This window comes from Pocillopora verrucosa, chromosome 11 (assembly GCF_036669915.1).
Source record: "Pocillopora verrucosa isolate sample1 chromosome 11, ASM3666991v2, whole genome shotgun sequence".
NCBI classification, from domain to species: domain Eukaryota; kingdom Metazoa; phylum Cnidaria; class Anthozoa; order Scleractinia; family Pocilloporidae; genus Pocillopora; species Pocillopora verrucosa.
In genome coordinates this window covers 13,672,958-13,692,058 of record NC_089322.1, presented here as the reverse complement: position 1 = coordinate 13,692,058, position 19,101 = coordinate 13,672,958, and the positions used below count along the sequence as shown (strand labels likewise).

Sequence of the window (19,101 nt, the reverse complement as noted above, 5' to 3'; positions counted from 1 at the left end):
ACTGCTTTACTGCGACCTTAATTAATTCTTAATTTCTCTCTTAGGTTTTCAAACGCGTGTGAACAATAAATGATAACCAGGCCATCAATATTACCTGAAAAAATTTCCGATCTAAAATCAACGCAAGCCGCTTTTTATCGAAAAGATATATGAATGTTATATCTTGTTGCCGCTCTTGAACTCTCTAAAGCCGGGTGTGGGACCAAGTTTAACGACCATCTCGCGCGCGCAGTTGACATACGGCCTACGTCATACAGAATTATTGTAACGTCAATCTTTACTTCACTTCGTTTTCGCGGCAAGAGCAAGGTTGCGCTTTTCGTGAGAGAGAAAAAAAAGTTTGGAGACAAATCAGAGATGAAGCGGGTGACTGCGATAATAGCACTTTCGCTTTTATCGTTGTTTTCTAACGCTACAAACAGTGCTAATCTGGACGGTAAGGTTTTTTCTCCCTTTGACAGACATTTTTCTCTATCTTAAGGCCTTGCAGGTTATGACTTTGGACTTAGTAATAGGAACAACGGCTTAAATTGCTGCTCTTCATGTCAACCGGTTTACAATGTTTCGAAGGGATTCGCTTAGTTTTCGTTGCTGTCGGGTAAAGAGGTTGGAAATTTTTGCAAAGCACATTCTTATGAAAAATACTTCAAATCAACTTCCGCAGATCAAATGTTTCTAGTTCCTATGGTTACTGCGCGCGTGGTTTTAAGTTCATTTCTAAGTTTTGCGCGCTTTACAAAAGGTTTTTAACTGAAAAGTTGCGATAAATCCTTTTAAGTTTCTTTCAAAATAAACGCACCTTCATCATTTTAAAGAATCGACGAGTACACGAGAATGAAAGAAATTCAACATGCTTTAACAATGCATGGAAATTTATAAAACATATTTATTTTCGGCAGAGATTTATTCATTTATTTTTTTTTCAATCTGCTTTTTTTTCAATGTTACCGTACAAGTCATTACATGGACATACGCTACGTCACTTTACGCTACACTGCTACAATTCACTATTGCACCAAATTACTTATTTTTTTCATGCGTAGAAACGTTTACTCGAGTCAGTGAGAGGCAAGAGCCGAATGATTTCAACAAACACAAGATGATGATGATGACTGGAAAATGGAACAACAAGGTTTGCCGAAATTTAGAGTTTTAAGGCATACTTATCGTTGGCTGCACAGAAATGCAGTTCCAAAAAATATCCTATTTGTAATTTGAAACCTTGTCTCTCGGAAAAGACGCACAACTCTTGCAGCGTCTTTCACCAACCAGGAAGTATAAATTGGTACCAGCGATTCGCGCGTCGTTATTGAAACCAGGAAAATCCAGCTGCTTGAACCAATTTTTTAGTGCTTGCAGCATTTACAATAAATTTTAAAAAAAATCTTAAGAGTTAAAACATTTGCAGCCATTTTGATATGAAGGTTTTTTTGTCTTGAACAACAGATTGCGGTTAAGATACAAATTCCCTCCATGGATGTTGACCTGAAGTTGATTTACGAAAAGAATTCCATTGAAGTTAACAGCAAAGCGTATGGCTACACCAGACCTAAACATTCAAAGGTATTAGATTTGATGGTTCGTTTTATCTTCCGTTTACCGTTCATATTTTTATGTTTTAAAGTACTAAGCTAACCGGACTACTTTTCCGTATTTCACATGGCCAATGACTCTAAATCATCATTGTCAGATCTTCAAGTGCAAAGAAATCCCTGAGTATCTCAGAAACACGACGTGCTCTGACCATGAAGTTTTCGAGATTACAACTCCTGCATTGATATCTCGGATGTGGAACTTTACAGTGACGGTAATGACCCAGGTGCATGACGGTACGTTGGAAATGACCTCAGGGATTTGGAAGAAATGCATTATGGTCTCAAGGGTAGTGATTGGAAAAGTATGGTATGGACTTAAGTACACCTGGATTGGAACGGTTAATTGGACTCGGGAGAAATTTGAATGGTTCTCAGACTTGACGTGGAATGGAGCAAAGCGGTGGGTTGGAAAATTGATATGGAACTGTACGGAATGGTTAGCTTGGATTTTATGGAATGGACTTCAGTGCTTGGCGGATTTTACCATAACTGCGACATATGTATTTTCCGACATGGTCCAAAATAAGTCAGCTGAGCTGATCCAGATGATGATTTACGGAGTGAAGTGGATTGTTGAACCATTTGTGCCTGTCTTCTCTTATATCACTGATGTTGCAGTTGATTTATATTTTGGTTTCTTACACGGTAAGTCAGCTCTGCTCAGAATTGAATTTCCACTTCACAAGTTGGCCTGGCAGCAGAGAGAGAGATCATTTCACTTCTCACTTTCGGCTGAGCTGGATTTATCATTATTATCTATAATCAGCTATTTCCTTTTACACGGGCCATACGATGCAATTTATAGAGGATGACTCAATTTCTTTTTATTTCTGCAGCTGCACAATTTCAAACCACAATTATTACATTCGATTCAAAGAAAAAAAGCGGTTACTAGTTTTTGGAACTTTTCTTTGTTCGCTATCCATGACATTAGTTTTTTTTTCCAACAGATCATGTGAAACAAATTCAAACTCGCTTTGATTTCGTTTCCTGGCAAGATGGCGTCTACGCTTTCTCCGCTGGTTTAGTCGTCAATGTTTCTCTTTTGGTTGCTGCTTTTCTCGTTTACCGGTTATGTGTGCGAACTGTGAAATTCATCGGACGGAAATGGTAAGTTATATCCTGCGAAATAACTGTTTTTAAAAAGTTAATAACTCTTTAACCCCCGAGAGTGGCTGGCTTCTAATTTCTCCTCACAATATCAGCCTTAAATCAAACAGAAAGGTTATGAGAATAAAGGAAATGATCACTCATTTCAGAAACCCCTTGTTGTCAATCAAAAATACTCCTTGTCAGTACCATAGCAAATTTAAAGAGAACCGTGCGGAAATATGAATACTTATGTTATAGTGTAAAGGGTTAAGATTATTTTGTTTGAAATCAGTAGCCAAACGAGCGAGGTCTCCCTAACAGGTAATTAGTTCCCATGAGTTAGTTGCCATCCCGTGATATTTGGAGTAAATTTTCTGACGCGAAAATTACCTTCAATCTAATGCCCTCTGCAAGGGACTAGAAAGTACAAAAAATGATACAGAAAGTACTGGAATGTACAAGATAAAAACGGATTGAAAATTACTACTTAGAAATATAGCGGAAGGTTTTTAAGATGTGTATAACACTAAGTAGCTCCTACAACTGTGTCAAATATCATGATTTGCAAGGCATTCGACCCCAATTAAATGCAGCCCAAATTTTTTAGCAATGAGTAGAAATTCTGCTGTTATCACGAAGCTACACAGATGTAAAAACAGAGCCTTTGAAGTGTTGTCACCTGTTCTCTTTTGGATCAAAAGTCCATCCATTGCGCGCATGCGTCAGATTTACGGTTGATAGACACCAGTTCAATATTTAACTGAATTAATGAGGAAATCTGACTTCAATAAGCATTCCTTATTCTATGCTTGTCATTTCTTGCAGGAAAGAGTACAAAGACAGAAAGGCTGCCGCTAATATGCCAGCCAAACCACAGAAACCAATTTGGCAGCCGAAACGAAATCACAAGAAAAAGAAGAGAATTGATGACTGGTAGTCGCCAATTATGTTTACTTTGTTATGTTGCCTCAAAAAAAAAAAAAAAAAAAAAAAACAAAAAAAAAAAACAGAATCTTAAAATCTGTTGACTCGGTGAAAATCCTGGATTTTGTGTTATTCTGTTAAATGCAATTTTGAGATATTGAAAATGTCATTTAAGTGGTGGCTTTTGAGTTTTCTTCCATTAAAAGTTGTTCGATGCGGTTATCTTTACAGTCTGGTTGTGTTGAAAGCGACGGCTGCGTTCTTATGGTCAATAAATCAGAGTAATCTCTATTCCTGCCATTAACGTGAAATTACGCCCTTTCCAGGAGAAGTTGAAGCTAAAAGATTGTATTCCGAAAGTGTGGCAAATTTTAATTCGGGGTTGAAAGTAGTTCGGGATTGGTTTGATCGTTCTATACTTTGCTTTGTGGTTCTTTTCAAAAATTCGCGCCTGTAGATAAATACTACATGTTTAACGTCGGATAATGAATGTATATTGAAACTATTTGCCGGGTAGACGTGCAGTTGGATGCAAAGATGTGTAGACGTGATTCGACTGAAAAAACAAACAAATACGGGTAATACAAATATCTAGGTACAAATATAACAACAATAACAATAACAACAAACGGTTAAGAATATATGGAATTCATATATTTGAACTGCGGATAAAGACTTGAAAGACGTGCTCTACCAACTGAGCTAACAAGCCAACTGGGAGCTGGTCATGATGTTGGTTCCAAATAAACCCGTGAAGTGATGAATAAACGGATAAGAATATATGGAAAACAGTTGGCTTGTTAGCTCAGTTGGTAGAGCGCTGCACCGGTATCGCAGAGGTCATGGGTTCAAATCCCGAACAGGCCTGAATTTTTTTCAGGCCTTGTTTTCACCACTGCCCAAGTAGTGCACATTACTGCGAGGATCACTTTCATTCAAATAAAAACAAAGCTACATGAAATAGAAACGAATTTATTGTCAGAGCGATTGACGAAGGGCTAACTCTTTACGGTGACCAATTTACGTTTTCAGCTCAGTTGTCAACACTAAATTACCTGCAATACTCTCCCACCGACGCAGGACTACAGTTTCTTTAGAGACTTACCCCTTTATTCATCTCTCTTAATAAGTCAAAGACTGAGTTCATGTTAATAGTTTCAAGACGAAAGTTGGATACTTTTAATGGACCCCTCTGTCTTACTATTGACCGTAACTCTATAAAGCAAGTTTCATTTAGAAGATTTCTTGGTGTATATACAGATAAAAATTTACCTTGGAATATACTGATATCGAAACATCTAAAAAAAAAAAAAAACCTCTGGCATTGGCATCTCCAGGCGAAGTAGGTCCTTTGTCCCATTTGAAACGCTCCTATGCATCTATCATGCTTTAGTTCAACCTCATTCAAGTTCTTATGGGGGAATTGCAATAAATCTCTCGCAACTAAATTACAAAAACTACCGAATCGTACTGTGCGTATTTTGACCTCTTCTTCCTAAGACGCCAACTTTGATGACCTTTTTGTAAGACTTGGGAGTGGAAAAACTTGATCTTTGACGAAAATTCTAAAAAAGAACTACGGACCATAAATTACTTAACGCTATTACCCCTGATTATCTTAAATCAATGTTTAGTGATCGGAGTGAAATATCTAACTATTCTTTAAGGGATTCTAAGGGCAAATTAGCTGTTCCAAACACACACTCTCGCTAGTTTTAAATTCGGCTGCAATGAAATGATGAAGTCAGCCAATGAATTCGAGAAAACAATAGGAGCTCAGAAACAAGAGCCGCCAGCGAGTATTTCTAAATTTTCAATGGTTTTGAGTAAAACGCAGGAGTTTTCACGGCTTTCTCATTAATAAATATTTCAAGTCAGTCAAGTTAGATAAACAGAGATGGTGATATCTTGAAATAAATGCATTTCATTCTCAAACTGACGAAGGGCTAACGCTCGAAACGTCAGCTTTCAAACTCTTTACGGTGGCCAATTTACGTTATCAACTCAGTTGATAACACTAAATTACCCTGTTATACTCTCCCACCGACGCGCCACAGTTTCTTTAGAAACTTGCCCCCTTTATTCATATCCAAAAGGCGCGGGTGGAAACATTGCTTCATTAAAAACACCCCAAAATATAGATAAATTGTATCCTCGGCGAAAATGCTTTAGCTCCGCTTTAATTGTGAGTTAACGCTTAGAGCATGGTATAATGGCTCACAACCCATGATGGATAAGCCAATGAAAATTCTTGAATTGCGTTATAGCAGGCCGCTTTTTATCGAAAAGCTATATGAATGTTGTATCTTATTGCCGCTCTAGAACTCTCTAAAGCCGGGTGTGGGACCAAGTTTAACGACCATCTCGCGCGCGCAGTTGACATGCGGCCTACGTCATACAGAATTATTGTAACGTCAATCTTTACTTCACTTCGTTTTCGCGGTAAGAGCAAGGTTGCACTTTTCGTGAGAGAGAAAAAAAAAGTTTGGAGACAAATTAGAGATGAAGTGGGTGACTGCGATAATAGCGCTTTCGCTTTTATCGTTGTATTCTAACGCTACAAACAGTGCTAATCTGGACGGTAAGGTTTTTTCTCCCTTTGACAAACATTTTTCTCTATCTTAAAGCCTTGCAGGTTATGACTTTGGACTTAGTAATAGGAAAAACGGCTTAACTTGCTGCTCTTCATGTCAACCGGTTTACAATGTTTCGAAGGGATTCGCTTAGTTTTGGTTGCTGTCGGGTAAAGAGGTTGGACATTTTTGCAAAACACGTTCTTATGAAAAATACTTCAAATCAGTTTCCGTAGATGAAATGTTTCTAGTTCCTATGGTTACTGCGCGTGTGGTTTTAAGTTCCTTTCTAAGTTTTGCGCGCTTTACAAAAGGTTTTAAACTGAAAAGTTGCGATAAATCCTTTTAAGTTTCTTTCAAAATAAACGCACCTTCATCATTTTAAAGAATCGACAAGTACACGAGAATGAAAGAAATTCAACATGCTTTAACAATGCATGGAAATTTATAAAACATATTTATTTTCGGCAGAGATTTATTCATTTATTTTTTTTCAATCTTCTTATTTTTCAATGTTACCGTACAAGTCATTACATGGACATACGCTACGTCACTTTACGCTACACTGCTACAATTCACTATAGCACCAAATTACTTATTTTTTTCATGCGTAGAAACGTTTACTCGAGTCAGTGAGGGGGAAGAGCCGAATGATTTCAACAAACACAAGATGATGATGATGACTGGAAAATGGAACAACAAGGTTTGCCGAAATTTAAGTTTTAAGGCATACTTATCGTTGGCTGCACAGAAATGCAGTTCCAAAAAATATCCTATTTGTAATTTGAAACCTTGTCTCTCGGAAAAGACGCACAACTCTTGCAGCGTCTTTCACCAACCAGAAAGTATAAATTGCTACCAGCGATTCGCGCGTCGTTATTGAAACCAGGAAAATCCAGCTGCATGGACCAATGTATTAGTGCTTGCAGCATTATAATAAATTTTAAAAAAATCTTCAGAGTTAAAACATTTTCAGCCATTTCGATATGAAGGTTTTTTTGTCTTGAACAACAGATTGCGGTTAAGATACAAATTCCCTCCATGGATGTTGAACTGAAGTTGATTTACGAAAAGGATTTCATTGAAGTTAACAGCAAAGCGTATGGTTACATCAGACCTAAACATTCAAAGGTATTAGATTTGATGGTTCGTTTTATCTTCCGTTTTCCGTTCATATTTTATGTTTTAAAGAACTAAGCTAACCGGACTACTCTTCCGTATTTCACATGGCCAATGACTTCTCTAAATCATCATTGTCAGATCTTCAAGTGCAAGGAAATCCCTGAGTATCTCAGAAACACGACGTGCTCTGACCATGAGGTTTTCGAAATTACAACTCCTGCATTGATATCTCGGATGTGGAACTTTACAGTGTCAGTAATGACCCAGGTGCGTGACGGTACGTTTGAAATGACCTCGGGGATTTGGAAGAAATGCGTTATGGTCTCAAGGGTAGTGATTGGAAAAGTATGGTATGGACTTCAGTACACCTGGATTGGAACGGTTAATTGGACTCGGGAGAAATTCGAATGGTTCTCAGACTTGACGTGGAATGGAGCAAAGAGGTGGCTTGGAAAATTGTCATGGAACTGTACGGAATGGTTGGCTTGGATTTTATGGATTTTAGCGGATTTTACCATAACTGCGACATATTTATTTGCCGAGATGGTCCAAAGTAAGTCAGCTGAGCTGATCCAGATGATGATTTACGGAGTGACGTGGATTGTTGAACCATTTGTGCCTGTCTTCTCTTATATCACTGATGTTGTGGTTGATTTATATTTTGGTTTCTTACACGGTAAGTCAGCTCTGCTCAGAATTGAATTTTCACTTCACAAGTTGGCCTGGCAGCAGAGAGACAGATCATTTCACTTCTCACTTTCGGCTGAGCTGGATTTATCATTATTATCTATAATCAGCTATTTTCTTTTACACGGGCTATACGATGCAATTTATAGAGGATGACTTAAGTTCTTTTTACATCTTCAGCTGCACAATTTTATTCCACAATTAGTACATTCGATTCAAAGAAAAAAAGCGGTTACTAGTTTTGGAAACTTTTCTTTGTTCACTTTCTGTGACATTAGTTTTTTTTCCAACAGATCATGTGAAACAAATTCAAACTCGCTTTGATTTCGTTTCCTGGCAAGATGGCGTCTACGCTTTCTCCGCTGGTTTGGTCGTCAATGTTTCTCTTTTGGTTGCTGCTTTTCTCGTTTACCGGTTATGTGTGCGAACTGTGAAATTCATCGGACGGAAATGGTAAGTTATATGCTGCCAAATAACTGTTTTTAAAAAATTAATAACTCTTAAACCCTTGAGAGTGGCTGGCTTCTAATTTCTCCTCACAATATCAGCCTTAAATCAAACAGAAAGGTTATGAGAGTAAAGGAAATGATCACTCATTTTAGAAACCCCTTGTTGTCAATCAAAAATACTCCTTGTCAGTACCATAGCAAATTTAAAGAGAACCGTGCGGAAATATGAATACTAATGTTATGGTGTAAAGGGTTAAGATTATTTTGTTTGAAATCAGTAGCCAAACGAGCGAGGTCTCCCCAATAGATAATTAGTTCCCATGAGTCAGTTGCTATCCCGTGATATTTGGAGTAAATTTTCTGACGCGAAAAATTACCTTCAATCTAATACCGTCTGCAAGGGACTAGAAAGCAAAAAAAAAAATGATAGAGAAAGTACTGGAATGTATAAAATAAAAACGAATTGAAAATTACTACTTAGAAATATAGCGGAAGATATTTAAGATGTGTATAACATTAAGTAGCTCCTACGACTGTGTCAAATATCATGATTTGCAAGGGATTCGACCCCTATTAAATGCAGCCCAAATTTTTTAGCCATTAGTAGAAATTCTACTGTTATCACGAAGCTACACAGAGGTAAAAACAGAGCCTTTGAATTGTTGTCACCTGTTCCCTTTTGGATCAAAAGTCCATCCATTGCGCGCATGCGTCAGATTTACGGTTGATAGACACCGGTTCAATATTTAACTGAAGTAATGAGGAAATCTGACTTCAATAAGTATTCCTTATTCTATGCTTGTCATTTCTTGCAGGAAAGAGTACAAAGACAGAAAGGCTACCACTAATATGCCACCCAAACCACAGAAACCAATTTGGCAGCCGAAACGAAAGCATAAGAAAAAGAAGAGAATTGACGACTGGTAGTCGCCAATTATGTTTACTTTGTTTTGTTGCCTCAAATATGAAAAAAAAAAAAAAAAAAAGAAGAATCTTAAAATCTGTTCACTCGGTAAAAATCCTGGATTTTGTGTTATTCTTTTAAATGCAGTTTTGAGATATTGAAAATGTCATTTAAGTGGTGGCTTTTGAGTTTTCTTCCATTAAAAGTTGTTCGATGCGGTTTATCTTTATAGTCTGGTTGTGTTGAAAGCGACGGCTGCGTTCTTATGGTCAATAAATCAGAGTAATCTCTATTCCTGCCATTAACGTGAAATTATGCCCTTTCCAGGAGAAGTTGAAGCTAAAAGATTGTATTCCGAAAGTGTAGCAAATTTTAATTCGGGGTTGAAAGTAGTTCGGGATTGGTTTCATCGTTCTATACTTTGCTTTGTGGTTTTTCAAAAATTCGCACCTGTAGATAAATACTACACGTTTAACGTCGGATAATGAATGCATATTAAAACGATTTACCGGGTAGACGTGCAGTTGGATGCAAAGATGTGTAGACGTGATTCGACTGAAATAACAAATAAAAACGGGTAATACAAATATCTAGGTACAAATATAACAACAATAACAATAACAACAAAGCTTCATGAAATAGAAACGAATTTATTGTCAGAGCGATTGACGAAGGGCTAACGCTCGAAACGTTAGCCTTTTAACTTTTTACGGTGGCCAATTTACATTTTCAAGAAGTTGCCTCTGGCATTGGCATCTCCAGGCGATGTAGGTCCTTTGTTCCAATTTGAAACGCTCCTATGCATCTATCATGCTTTAGTTCAACCTCAATCAAGTTCTTATGGGGGAATTGCAATAAATCTCTCGCAACTAAATTGCAAAAACTACCGAATCGTACTGCGCGTATTTTGATCTTTTCTTCCTAGGACGCCAACGTTGATGACCTTTTTGTAAGACTTGGGAGTGGAAAAAACTTGATCTTTGACGAAAATTCTAAAAAAGAACTACGGACCATAAATTACTTAACGCTATTACCCCTGATTATCTTAAATCAATGTTTAGTGATCGGAGTGAAATATCTAACTATTCTTTAAGGGATTCTAAGGGCAAATTAGCTGTTCCAAACACACACTCTCGCTAGTTTTAAATTCGGCTGCAGTGAAATGATGAACTCAGCCAATGAATTCGAAAAAACAATAGGAGCTCAGAAACAAGAGCCGCCAGCCAGTATTTCTAAATTTTCAATGGTCTTGAGTAAAACGCAGGAGTTTTCACGGCTTTCTCATTAATAAATATTTCAAGTCAGTCAAGTCAGACAAACAGCCTGCTCAAAAACAAAGTATTCTTATGTTTATTTTACCATTTTTAATAAATATGGGCCTCGCTGCGCGCACTGCGGACTCTGCTATGTAATAAAACTTAATACAAAACATGAAACGTAATACTGCACACTGAAAGCCTTAATTTCAGCTAAGAACTACTCATTATTCATGAATGACATTTTTTTTTTCAGCCTTTTCCGAGCAAAAGATAAAATTTCACGACCCCTATTCAAGTAATGTAAGAAACAGATAGGAACAGATATTTTATTTAGAGGGCGGTTAAATAATTAATTATGTTCCGTTTCGCTTGCGTTTTCTTATGGGTTTTCTTATGGGTTTTCTTATGTTCAGTTTCAAAATTGCTTTGGTGTTCCTCGCATTTCGAGGGAGGATCAGGTAAATTTTTAATAACACAACCAACATCCCCTGACTATAGAGGACTTTTGCATCTACATGGTACAGCTGAGGCATAACCGCATGCAAATTCCCTGGAGATCACCTGAACTAACGTGGGAGACATTAAATCTCATTTGTCCTGAAAATTAACAGTGTTTCTCTTTTCCTTGAGGAAATCTTTACATAATGCTCAATCTATACTTAGTGCTGTAGGACAGTTTCATGCAATCTCTTTGCGTTTATTCCACACTGCTTTAATTTCGCTTTGCGTTAATCACTTTGGCTTAATAATTTATTCGAAACTTTAGGAATTGATTGAATCAGTAGGTAGTCCATGCGTTGAGGGAGTGAAGTTAAAATCGCTCCCTTTTTTAACGTCTAGTTTTTCATGCAAAAGAAACTTGGTGGATGTATCAAATATTTTCGAAATGAAAAGGTGCATGAAATTATATCATGGCCGTCAGTGTGTCGTTTGAAAGTTGACAATAGCTATACATTGATTGACAAAACGATTCAATACTCTAGCTTTGTAAATGATTAAATAATAATTAACTGATCTTTGATGTTTTAGCTTTCACATGATATATTTTGGCACTGATAGACCACCTCCGTGATGAAGAAAATAAACCCTACATCATAAGCGATCATACATACAAATATTGCAAGTTTTTAGATCGTTTAAATTGTCAGAAATCGAAGTTACCATCTCAAGTCCCATGAAGTTACAGAAAATATGTTTTCTACAGGGAAGAGGAAGAGTAAATATTCATGGTTTTGATTTGCCGAATTTTTTGCGCGCAGTTGTTGGAGGCTATGGTGGCGGGTTGGGCAACGGAGCACGACTTCTAAACAATTATTCCACGGGCGTACTTTGGATATGAAATGATTGATAGCCAACGAGTCTCGTAGGGCCGAGTTGGTCATAATCCAGCCCATATCCAACAAGGTAATTTAGTATTATCAACCGAGTTAATAACGTAAATTGGCCACCATACAGAGTTTAAAAGCTGACGTTTCGAGCGTTAGCCCTTCATTCTCGCTCTGACGAAGGGCTAACGCTCGAAACGTCAGCTTTCAAACTCTTTACGGTGGCCAATTTACGTTATCAACTCAGCTGGTAGTACTAAATTACCCTGTTATACTCTCCCACCGACGCGGCACCACAGTTTCTTTAGAAACTTGCCCCCTTTATTCATATCCAAAAAGCGCGGGTGGAATAATTGTTTCATTAAAAACACCCCAAAATATAGATAAATTGTATCCTCGAAAATGCTTTGGCTCCGCTTTAATTTTGAGTTAACGCTTAGAGAATGGTATAATAGCTCCCAACCCATGATGGGTAAGCCAATGAAAACTCTTGAATTGCATCATCCAGTGGTCCAGTTTTTTAATAAAAACCAATATCAAATGAATCCTAAGCGCATGTACCATCCCTTACCGTAGCTGCTACAGGTTCCCTCAACAAGCAATACCTAGGACGGGGAGTGCACCTGCTTCCAGGCCGTCACTGTGTAAGCCTGAAGCGAAGACGTTATGCGAGCGAAAGAAAAGAAAGAGGTAGGGAACCAACAGAAAATAACTGGTTGGGATTAAGGAAAGTAAAGAGAAGGAAAAACTGCTTTACTGCGACCTTAATTGATTCTTAATTTCTTTCTAAGGTTTTCGTACGCGTGTGAACAATAAATCAGGCCATCAGTATTACCTGAAAAAATTTCCGATCTAAAATCATAGTAGGCCGCTATTTATCGAAAAGCTATATGAATGTTATATCTCCTTGCCGCTCTAGAACTCTCTAAAGCCGGACGTAGGACCAAGTTTAACGACCATCTCGCGCGTGCAGTTGACATGCGGCCTACGTCATACATAATTATTGTAACGTCAATCTTTACTTCACTTCGTTTTCGCGGCAAGAGCAAGGTTGCGCATTTCGTGAGAGAGAAAAAAAAGTTTGGAGACAAATCAGAGATGAAGTGGGTGACTGCAATAATAACGCTTTCGCTTTTATCGTTGTTTTCTAACGCTACAAACAGTGCTAATCTGGACGGTAAGGTTTTTTTTTCCCTTTGACAAATATTTTTCTCTATCTTAAAGCCTTGCAGGTTATGACTTTGGACTTAGTAATAGGAATAACGGCTTAACTTGCTGCTCTTCATGTCAACCGGTTTACAATGTTTCGAAGGTATTCGCTTAGTTTTCGTTGCTGTCTAGTAAAGAGGTTGGAAATCTTTGCAAAGCACATTCTTATGAAAAATACTTCAAATCACTCCGCAGATCAAATGTTTCTAGTTCCTATGGTTACTGCGCGCGTGGTTTTAAGTTCATGTCTTAGTTTTGCGCGCTTCACGAAAGGTTAAGTTGCGCTAAATCCTTTTAAGTTTATTTGAAAATGAACGCGCCTTGGTCAATTTAAAGAATCGGCAAGTACACGACAATGAAAGAAATTCAACATGCTTTAACAATGCATGGAAATTTATAAAACATGTTTATTTTCGGCAGAGATTTATTTATTTATTTCTTTTATATTTTGCTTTTTTTAAGTGTTAATGAACAAGTCATTGCATTGACATACGCTACGTCACTTTACGCTACACTAATACAATTTACTACTGTACCAAATTACTTATTTTTTTTCTGCGTAGAAATGTTTACTCGAGTCAGTGAGAGGCAAGAGCCGAATGATTTCAACGAACACAAGATGATGATGATGACTGCAAAATGGGACAACAAGGTTTGCCGAAATTTAGATTTCTAAGGCATACTTATTGTTGGCTGCATAGAAATGCGGTTCCAAAAAATATCCTATTTGTAATTTGAAACCTTGTTTCGCGGATAAGACGCACAACTCTTGCAGCGTCTTTCACAAACCAGGAAGTATAAATAGGTACCAGCGATTCGCGCGTCGTTATTGAAACAAGGAAAATCCAGCTGCATGGACCAATGTATTAGCGCTTGCAGCATTTAGAATAAATTTTTAAAAATCTTCAGAGTTAAAACATTTTCAGCCATTTCGATATAAAGGTTTTTTTGTCTTGAGCAACAGATTGCGGTCAAGATACAAATTCCCTCCATGGATGTTGACCTGAAGTTGATTTACGAAAAGAATTCCATTGAAGTTAACAGCAAAGCGTATGGCTACACCAGACCTAAACGTTCAAAGGTATTAGATTTGATGGTTCGTTTTATCTTTCGTTTACCGTTCATTCTTTCATGTTTTAAAGTATTAAGCTAACCGGACTACTTTTCCGTATTTCACATGGCCAATGACTTCTCTAAATCATAATTGTCAGATCTTCAAGTGCAAGGAAATCCCTGAGTATCTCAGAAACACGACGTGCTCTGACCATGAGGTTTTCGAGATTACAACTCCTGAATTGATATCTCGGATGTGGAACTTTACAGTGTCGGTAATGACCCAGGTGCATGACGGTACGTTGGAAATGACCTCAGGGATTTGGAAGAAATGCATTATGGTCTCAAGGGTAGTGATTGGAAAAGTATGGTATGGACTTCAGTACAGCTGGATTGGAACGGTTAATTGGACTCGGGAGAAATTCGAATGGTTCTCAAACTTGACGTGGAATGGAGCAAAGCGGTGGGTTGGAAAATTGTTATGGAACTGTACGGAATGGTTGGCTTGGATTTTATGGAATGGACTTGGAGGGTTGGCTGAGAAGATTTGGAATGGGCTTCAGTGCTTAGCGGATTTTACCATGACTGCGACATATTTATTTGCCGAGATGGTCCAAAACAAGTCAGCTGAGCTGATCCAGATGATGATTTACGGAGTGAAGTGGATTGTTGAACCATTTGTGCCTGTCTTATCTTATATCACTGATGTTGCGGTTGATTTATATTTTGGTTTCCTACACGGTAAGTCAGCTCTGCTCAGAATTGAATTTTCACTTCACTAGTTGGCCTGGCAGCAGAGAGAGAGATCATTTCACTTCTCACTTTCGGCTGAGCTGGAGCTATTTTCTTTTACACGGGCTATACGATGCAATTTATAGAGGATGACTCAAGTTCTTTTTACTTCTTCAGCTGCACAATTTTATTCCACAATTAGTACATTCGATTCAAAGAAAATAAACGGTTACTAGTTTTGGAAACTTTTCTTTGTTCACTTTCTGTGACATTAGTTTTTTTTTCCAACAGATCATGTGAAACAAATTCAAACTCGCTTTGATTTCGTTTCCTGGCAAGATGGCGTCTACGCTTTCTCCGCTGGTTTAGTCGTCAATGTCTCTCTTTTGGTTGCTGTTTTTCTCGTTTACCGGTTATGTGTGCGAACTGTGAAATTCATCGGACGGAAATGGTAAGTTATATGCTGCGAAATAACTGTTTTTAAAAAATGAATAACTCTTTAACCCCCGAGAGTGGCTGGCTTCTAATTTCTCCTCACAATATCAGCCTTAAATCAAACAGAAAGGTTATGAGAGTAAAGGAAATGATCACTCATTTCAGAAACCCCTTGTTGTCAATTAAATTCTCCTTGTCAGTACCATAGCAAATTTAAAGAGAACCGTGCGGAAATATGAATACTAATGTTACGGTGTAAAGGGTTAAGATTATTTTGTTTGAAATCAGTAGCCAAACGAGCGAGGTCTCCCTAATAGGTGATTAGTTCCCATGAGTCAGTTGCCATCCTGTGATATTTGGAGTAAATTTTCTGGCGCGAGAATTACCTTCAATCTAATGCCCTCTGCAAGAGACTAGAAAGCAAAAAAAATGATACAGAAAGTACTGGAATGTATAAGATAAAAACGGATTAAAAATTACGACTTAGAAATATAGCGGAAGGTTTTTAAGATGTGTATAACACTAAGTAGCTCCTACAACTGTGTCAAATATCATGATTTGCAAGGGATTCGACCCCAATTCAATGCAGCTCAAATTTTTTTAGCAATGAGTAGAAATTCTGCTGTTATCACGAAGCTACACAGATGTAAAAACAGAGCCTTTGAAGTGTTGTCACCTGTTCTCTTTTGGATCAAAAGCCCATCCATTGCGCGCATGCGTCAGATTTACGGTTGATAGACACCGGTTAAATATTTAACTGAATTAATGAGGAAATCTGACTTCAATAAGCATTCCTTATTCTATGCTTGTCATTTCTTGCAGGAAAGAGTACAAAGACAGAAAGGCTGCCGCTAATATGCCACCCAAACCACAGAAACCAATTTGGCAGCCGAAACGAAAGCATAAGAAAAAGAAGAGAATTGACGACTGGTAGTCGCCAATTATGTTTACTCTGTCTTGTTGCCTCAAAAAAAAAAAAAAAAAAAAAAAAAAAAATAAGAATATTAAAATCTGTTGACTCGGTGAAAATCCTGGATTTTGTGTTATTTTGTTAAATGCAGTTTTGAGATATTGAAAATGTCATTTAAGTGGTGGCTTTGAAGCTTTCTTCCATTAAAAGTTGTTCGATGCGGTTTCTCTTTATAGTCTGGTTGTGTTGGAAAATTTAAATTTGAAACGCTCCTATGCATCTATCGTCCTTTAGTTCAACCTCATTCAAGTTCCTATGGGAGAATTGCAATAAATTTCTCGCAACTAAACTACAAAAAACTACAGAATTGCACTGCGCGTATTTTGACCTCTTCCTTCTACGATGCCAACGTTGATGATCTTTTTTTAAGACTTGGTAGTGGGAAAAACTTGATCTTTGACGAAAATTCCAAAAAAAGAAAAAATTACGGACCATAAATTACTTTATGGTATTGCCCCTGGTTATCTGCAATTTATGGTTATTGATCGGAGTGAAATATTTAACAGTATTCTTTAAGGGATTCTAAGAGAAAATCAGTTGTTCCACATCCCCGTACTAACTCCTGAAAACAAACGTCAGCTATAATGAAGCGGTGCTTTGGAACATTTTACCAGCCAATTCGGGGCAAACACACACTCTCGCTAGTTTTAAATCCGGCTGCAGTGAAATGATGAACTCAGCCAATGGATTCGAGAAAACAAAAGGAGCTCAGAAACAAGAGCCGCCAGCGAGTATTTCTAAATTTTCAATGGTCTTGAGTAAAAAGCAGAAATTTTCACGGCTTCCTCATTAATAAATATTTCAAGTCAGTCAAGTCAGATAAACAGAGATGGTGATATCTTAAAATAAATGCTCATCATTTTCGTGCGAGTCATTGACTATGATGAAAAGGGAGAAAGCTAGCCTGCCCAAAAACAATGTTTTGTCATGTTTATTAGACCATTTTTAATAAATATGGGCCTTGCTGCGCGCACTGCAAACTCTGCTATGTAATAAAACTTAATACAAAACATGAAACGCAATACTGCACACTGAAAGCCTTAATTTCAGCTAAGAACTACTCATTATTCATGAATGACATTTTTTTTCACCCTTTTCCGAGCAAAAGATAAAATTTCACGACCCCTATTCAAGTAATGTAAGAAACAGAGAGAAACAGATATGTTATTTAGAGGGCGGTTAAATAAATTAATTATTGATCGGACTGCGTTTTGTCGTGTTCAGTTTCAAAATTGCTTTGGTGTTCCTCGCATTTTGAGCCGAGAAAGAAAGAGGAAATAGAGATCATCCCTGTGAAAACAACAGCGGAAGACAAGCTAACAAGATATGAAGATACATTTCTGATTACTTTTGCGGCAAGCTTTCTCAAGCATGGGAAACTAAATGCGCAATTTGTTTGGTTTTTGATTGGTCGGAAGGTAATTCCAAAGTTTGAACATAGCTGGTTTACTTCAGTTTGCTTTACACTTTGTCCCCCAAGTTTCATTAGGAATCGAAGTGGGGTGCAACGTGAAGGAAAAAAAACGCCCATCTATTACCTCAAATTCACTACGTGCGCTAATTTTCAGGAACTGTGAGCATTCGTCTCAACAATATACTATATAAATGGCTGTTAATAGCTGAACAACAAGAAAACACTTTTAGTGATTTGTAGACCACGCTTGACCTCACGTATTAAAGTAGAGAGCGTCAGCTCTGCCGCGACGTCAAATAACCTTTGCTCAGTGTTATTCTTTCAAAATCATTTCCAGTCCATTAGACAGACAATAAATTTAATACTATCGATAGCGTAAAGTAATGATTTATAAGATTCGGAGCTTTCGATGAAATTAAAGAAAAAACTTTAACAGCAATCGACCTTTCCTTAACTCGGGACATAACTCGCCACGATGGCTCACTGCTAACTTGGTATCATGATTTAAACGCAGTCACTTTAGCTGACCATTATAACAAAACAGATATTAATTCGCAAAACACAGTGTATTAAAAATTGATAATCATCCCTCTTTTCCTTTTAACTCTTGAATCCTTTAAAATGTGCTGTTGTGATATCTACGCTATGAATCTCCTTTCGCTGAAGGTACTAAAAAAGTTTAATAAAACTTTCTTTTGATTTTGTTCAAATTGCATCCAAAGATAAACAACTTTTGACAAGAAAATTGGTTTGCGTCAGAGGGTTAATTGTGAAAAACGGATGCAATTTACTCAAATAGTCATGATGGTCGCACATAGACCCGTATCAGTGTCTCCATTATAGCAGAACAAACAAAACTCCACCTGGCGTCGTGTTCAATATGTGCAGCACCAAGGGAATGTCGTTTATTTCACATTTAGTTCGCGAGTCGTTCTACCGTGGGAAATTTTCGCCTCCTTTTGTTATTGAAATACAGTCTACAAAGCCCGATTTAAGTGTAAAGAAAGATAAACTGATAAAGAACGAGACAAACAATGAAAAGAATACCTGTTATGTTTTCTGCAGCACGTGGATTACAACAGAATGACTTAAACTTTCTAAAACGGTCAATATAAAACTTATTAGAGGACTTTAGAATCACAAGTTTTTCTCTAGGAAAAAGAAAACCTCGCATCTATAGACGCTGCGAGGATTTTGCGTCAATTACGGCACGTGCTCGAATAGCCTGGATGCCGAATTTCAAGAGGCAGAGATTGTCATTTTGCTTTTGTTTTAAAAGTTTGAATGTACAAGTAGCAAAACCATAATTATTATAAGGTGAATCACGGGCTTGTCAGCCAATCAGATTCGTCTGGTCT

At 37.5% G+C, this 19,101-nt stretch overlaps 3 protein-coding genes across 3 annotated transcripts; all 3 read left to right on the top strand.

Annotated features, from left to right (window-relative positions):
- The first annotated feature begins 357 nt into the window (after nt 1–357).
- Nucleotides 358–3,624, top strand: LOC131771040 (uncharacterized). Its single transcript, XM_066173906.1, has 6 exons — nt 358–436; nt 1,044–1,132; nt 1,447–1,563; nt 1,691–2,240; nt 2,546–2,705; nt 3,513–3,624. The coding sequence occupies exons 1-6, from the start codon at nt 358–360 to the stop codon at nt 3,622–3,624; spliced, it is 1,107 nt and encodes a 368-aa protein (XP_066030003.1).
- A 2,489-nt stretch (nt 3,625–6,113) lies between these two features.
- LOC131771038 (uncharacterized) lies at nt 6,114–9,369 on the top strand. Its single transcript, XM_066173866.1, has 6 exons — nt 6,114–6,192; nt 6,799–6,887; nt 7,199–7,315; nt 7,445–7,982; nt 8,287–8,446; nt 9,258–9,369. Exons 1-6 carry the CDS (start codon nt 6,114–6,116, stop codon nt 9,367–9,369), a joined length of 1,095 nt encoding a protein of 364 aa, XP_066029963.1.
- Nucleotides 9,370–13,028: 3,659 nt separating this feature from the next.
- On the top strand, nt 13,029–16,293 carry LOC131794495 (uncharacterized). The gene is made up of 6 exons (XM_066173907.1): nt 13,029–13,107; nt 13,703–13,791; nt 14,098–14,220; nt 14,351–14,933; nt 15,216–15,375; nt 16,182–16,293. The coding sequence occupies exons 1-6, from the start codon at nt 13,029–13,031 to the stop codon at nt 16,291–16,293; spliced, it is 1,146 nt and encodes a 381-aa protein (XP_066030004.1).
- The last annotated feature ends 2,808 nt before the right edge of the window (nt 16,294–19,101 follow it).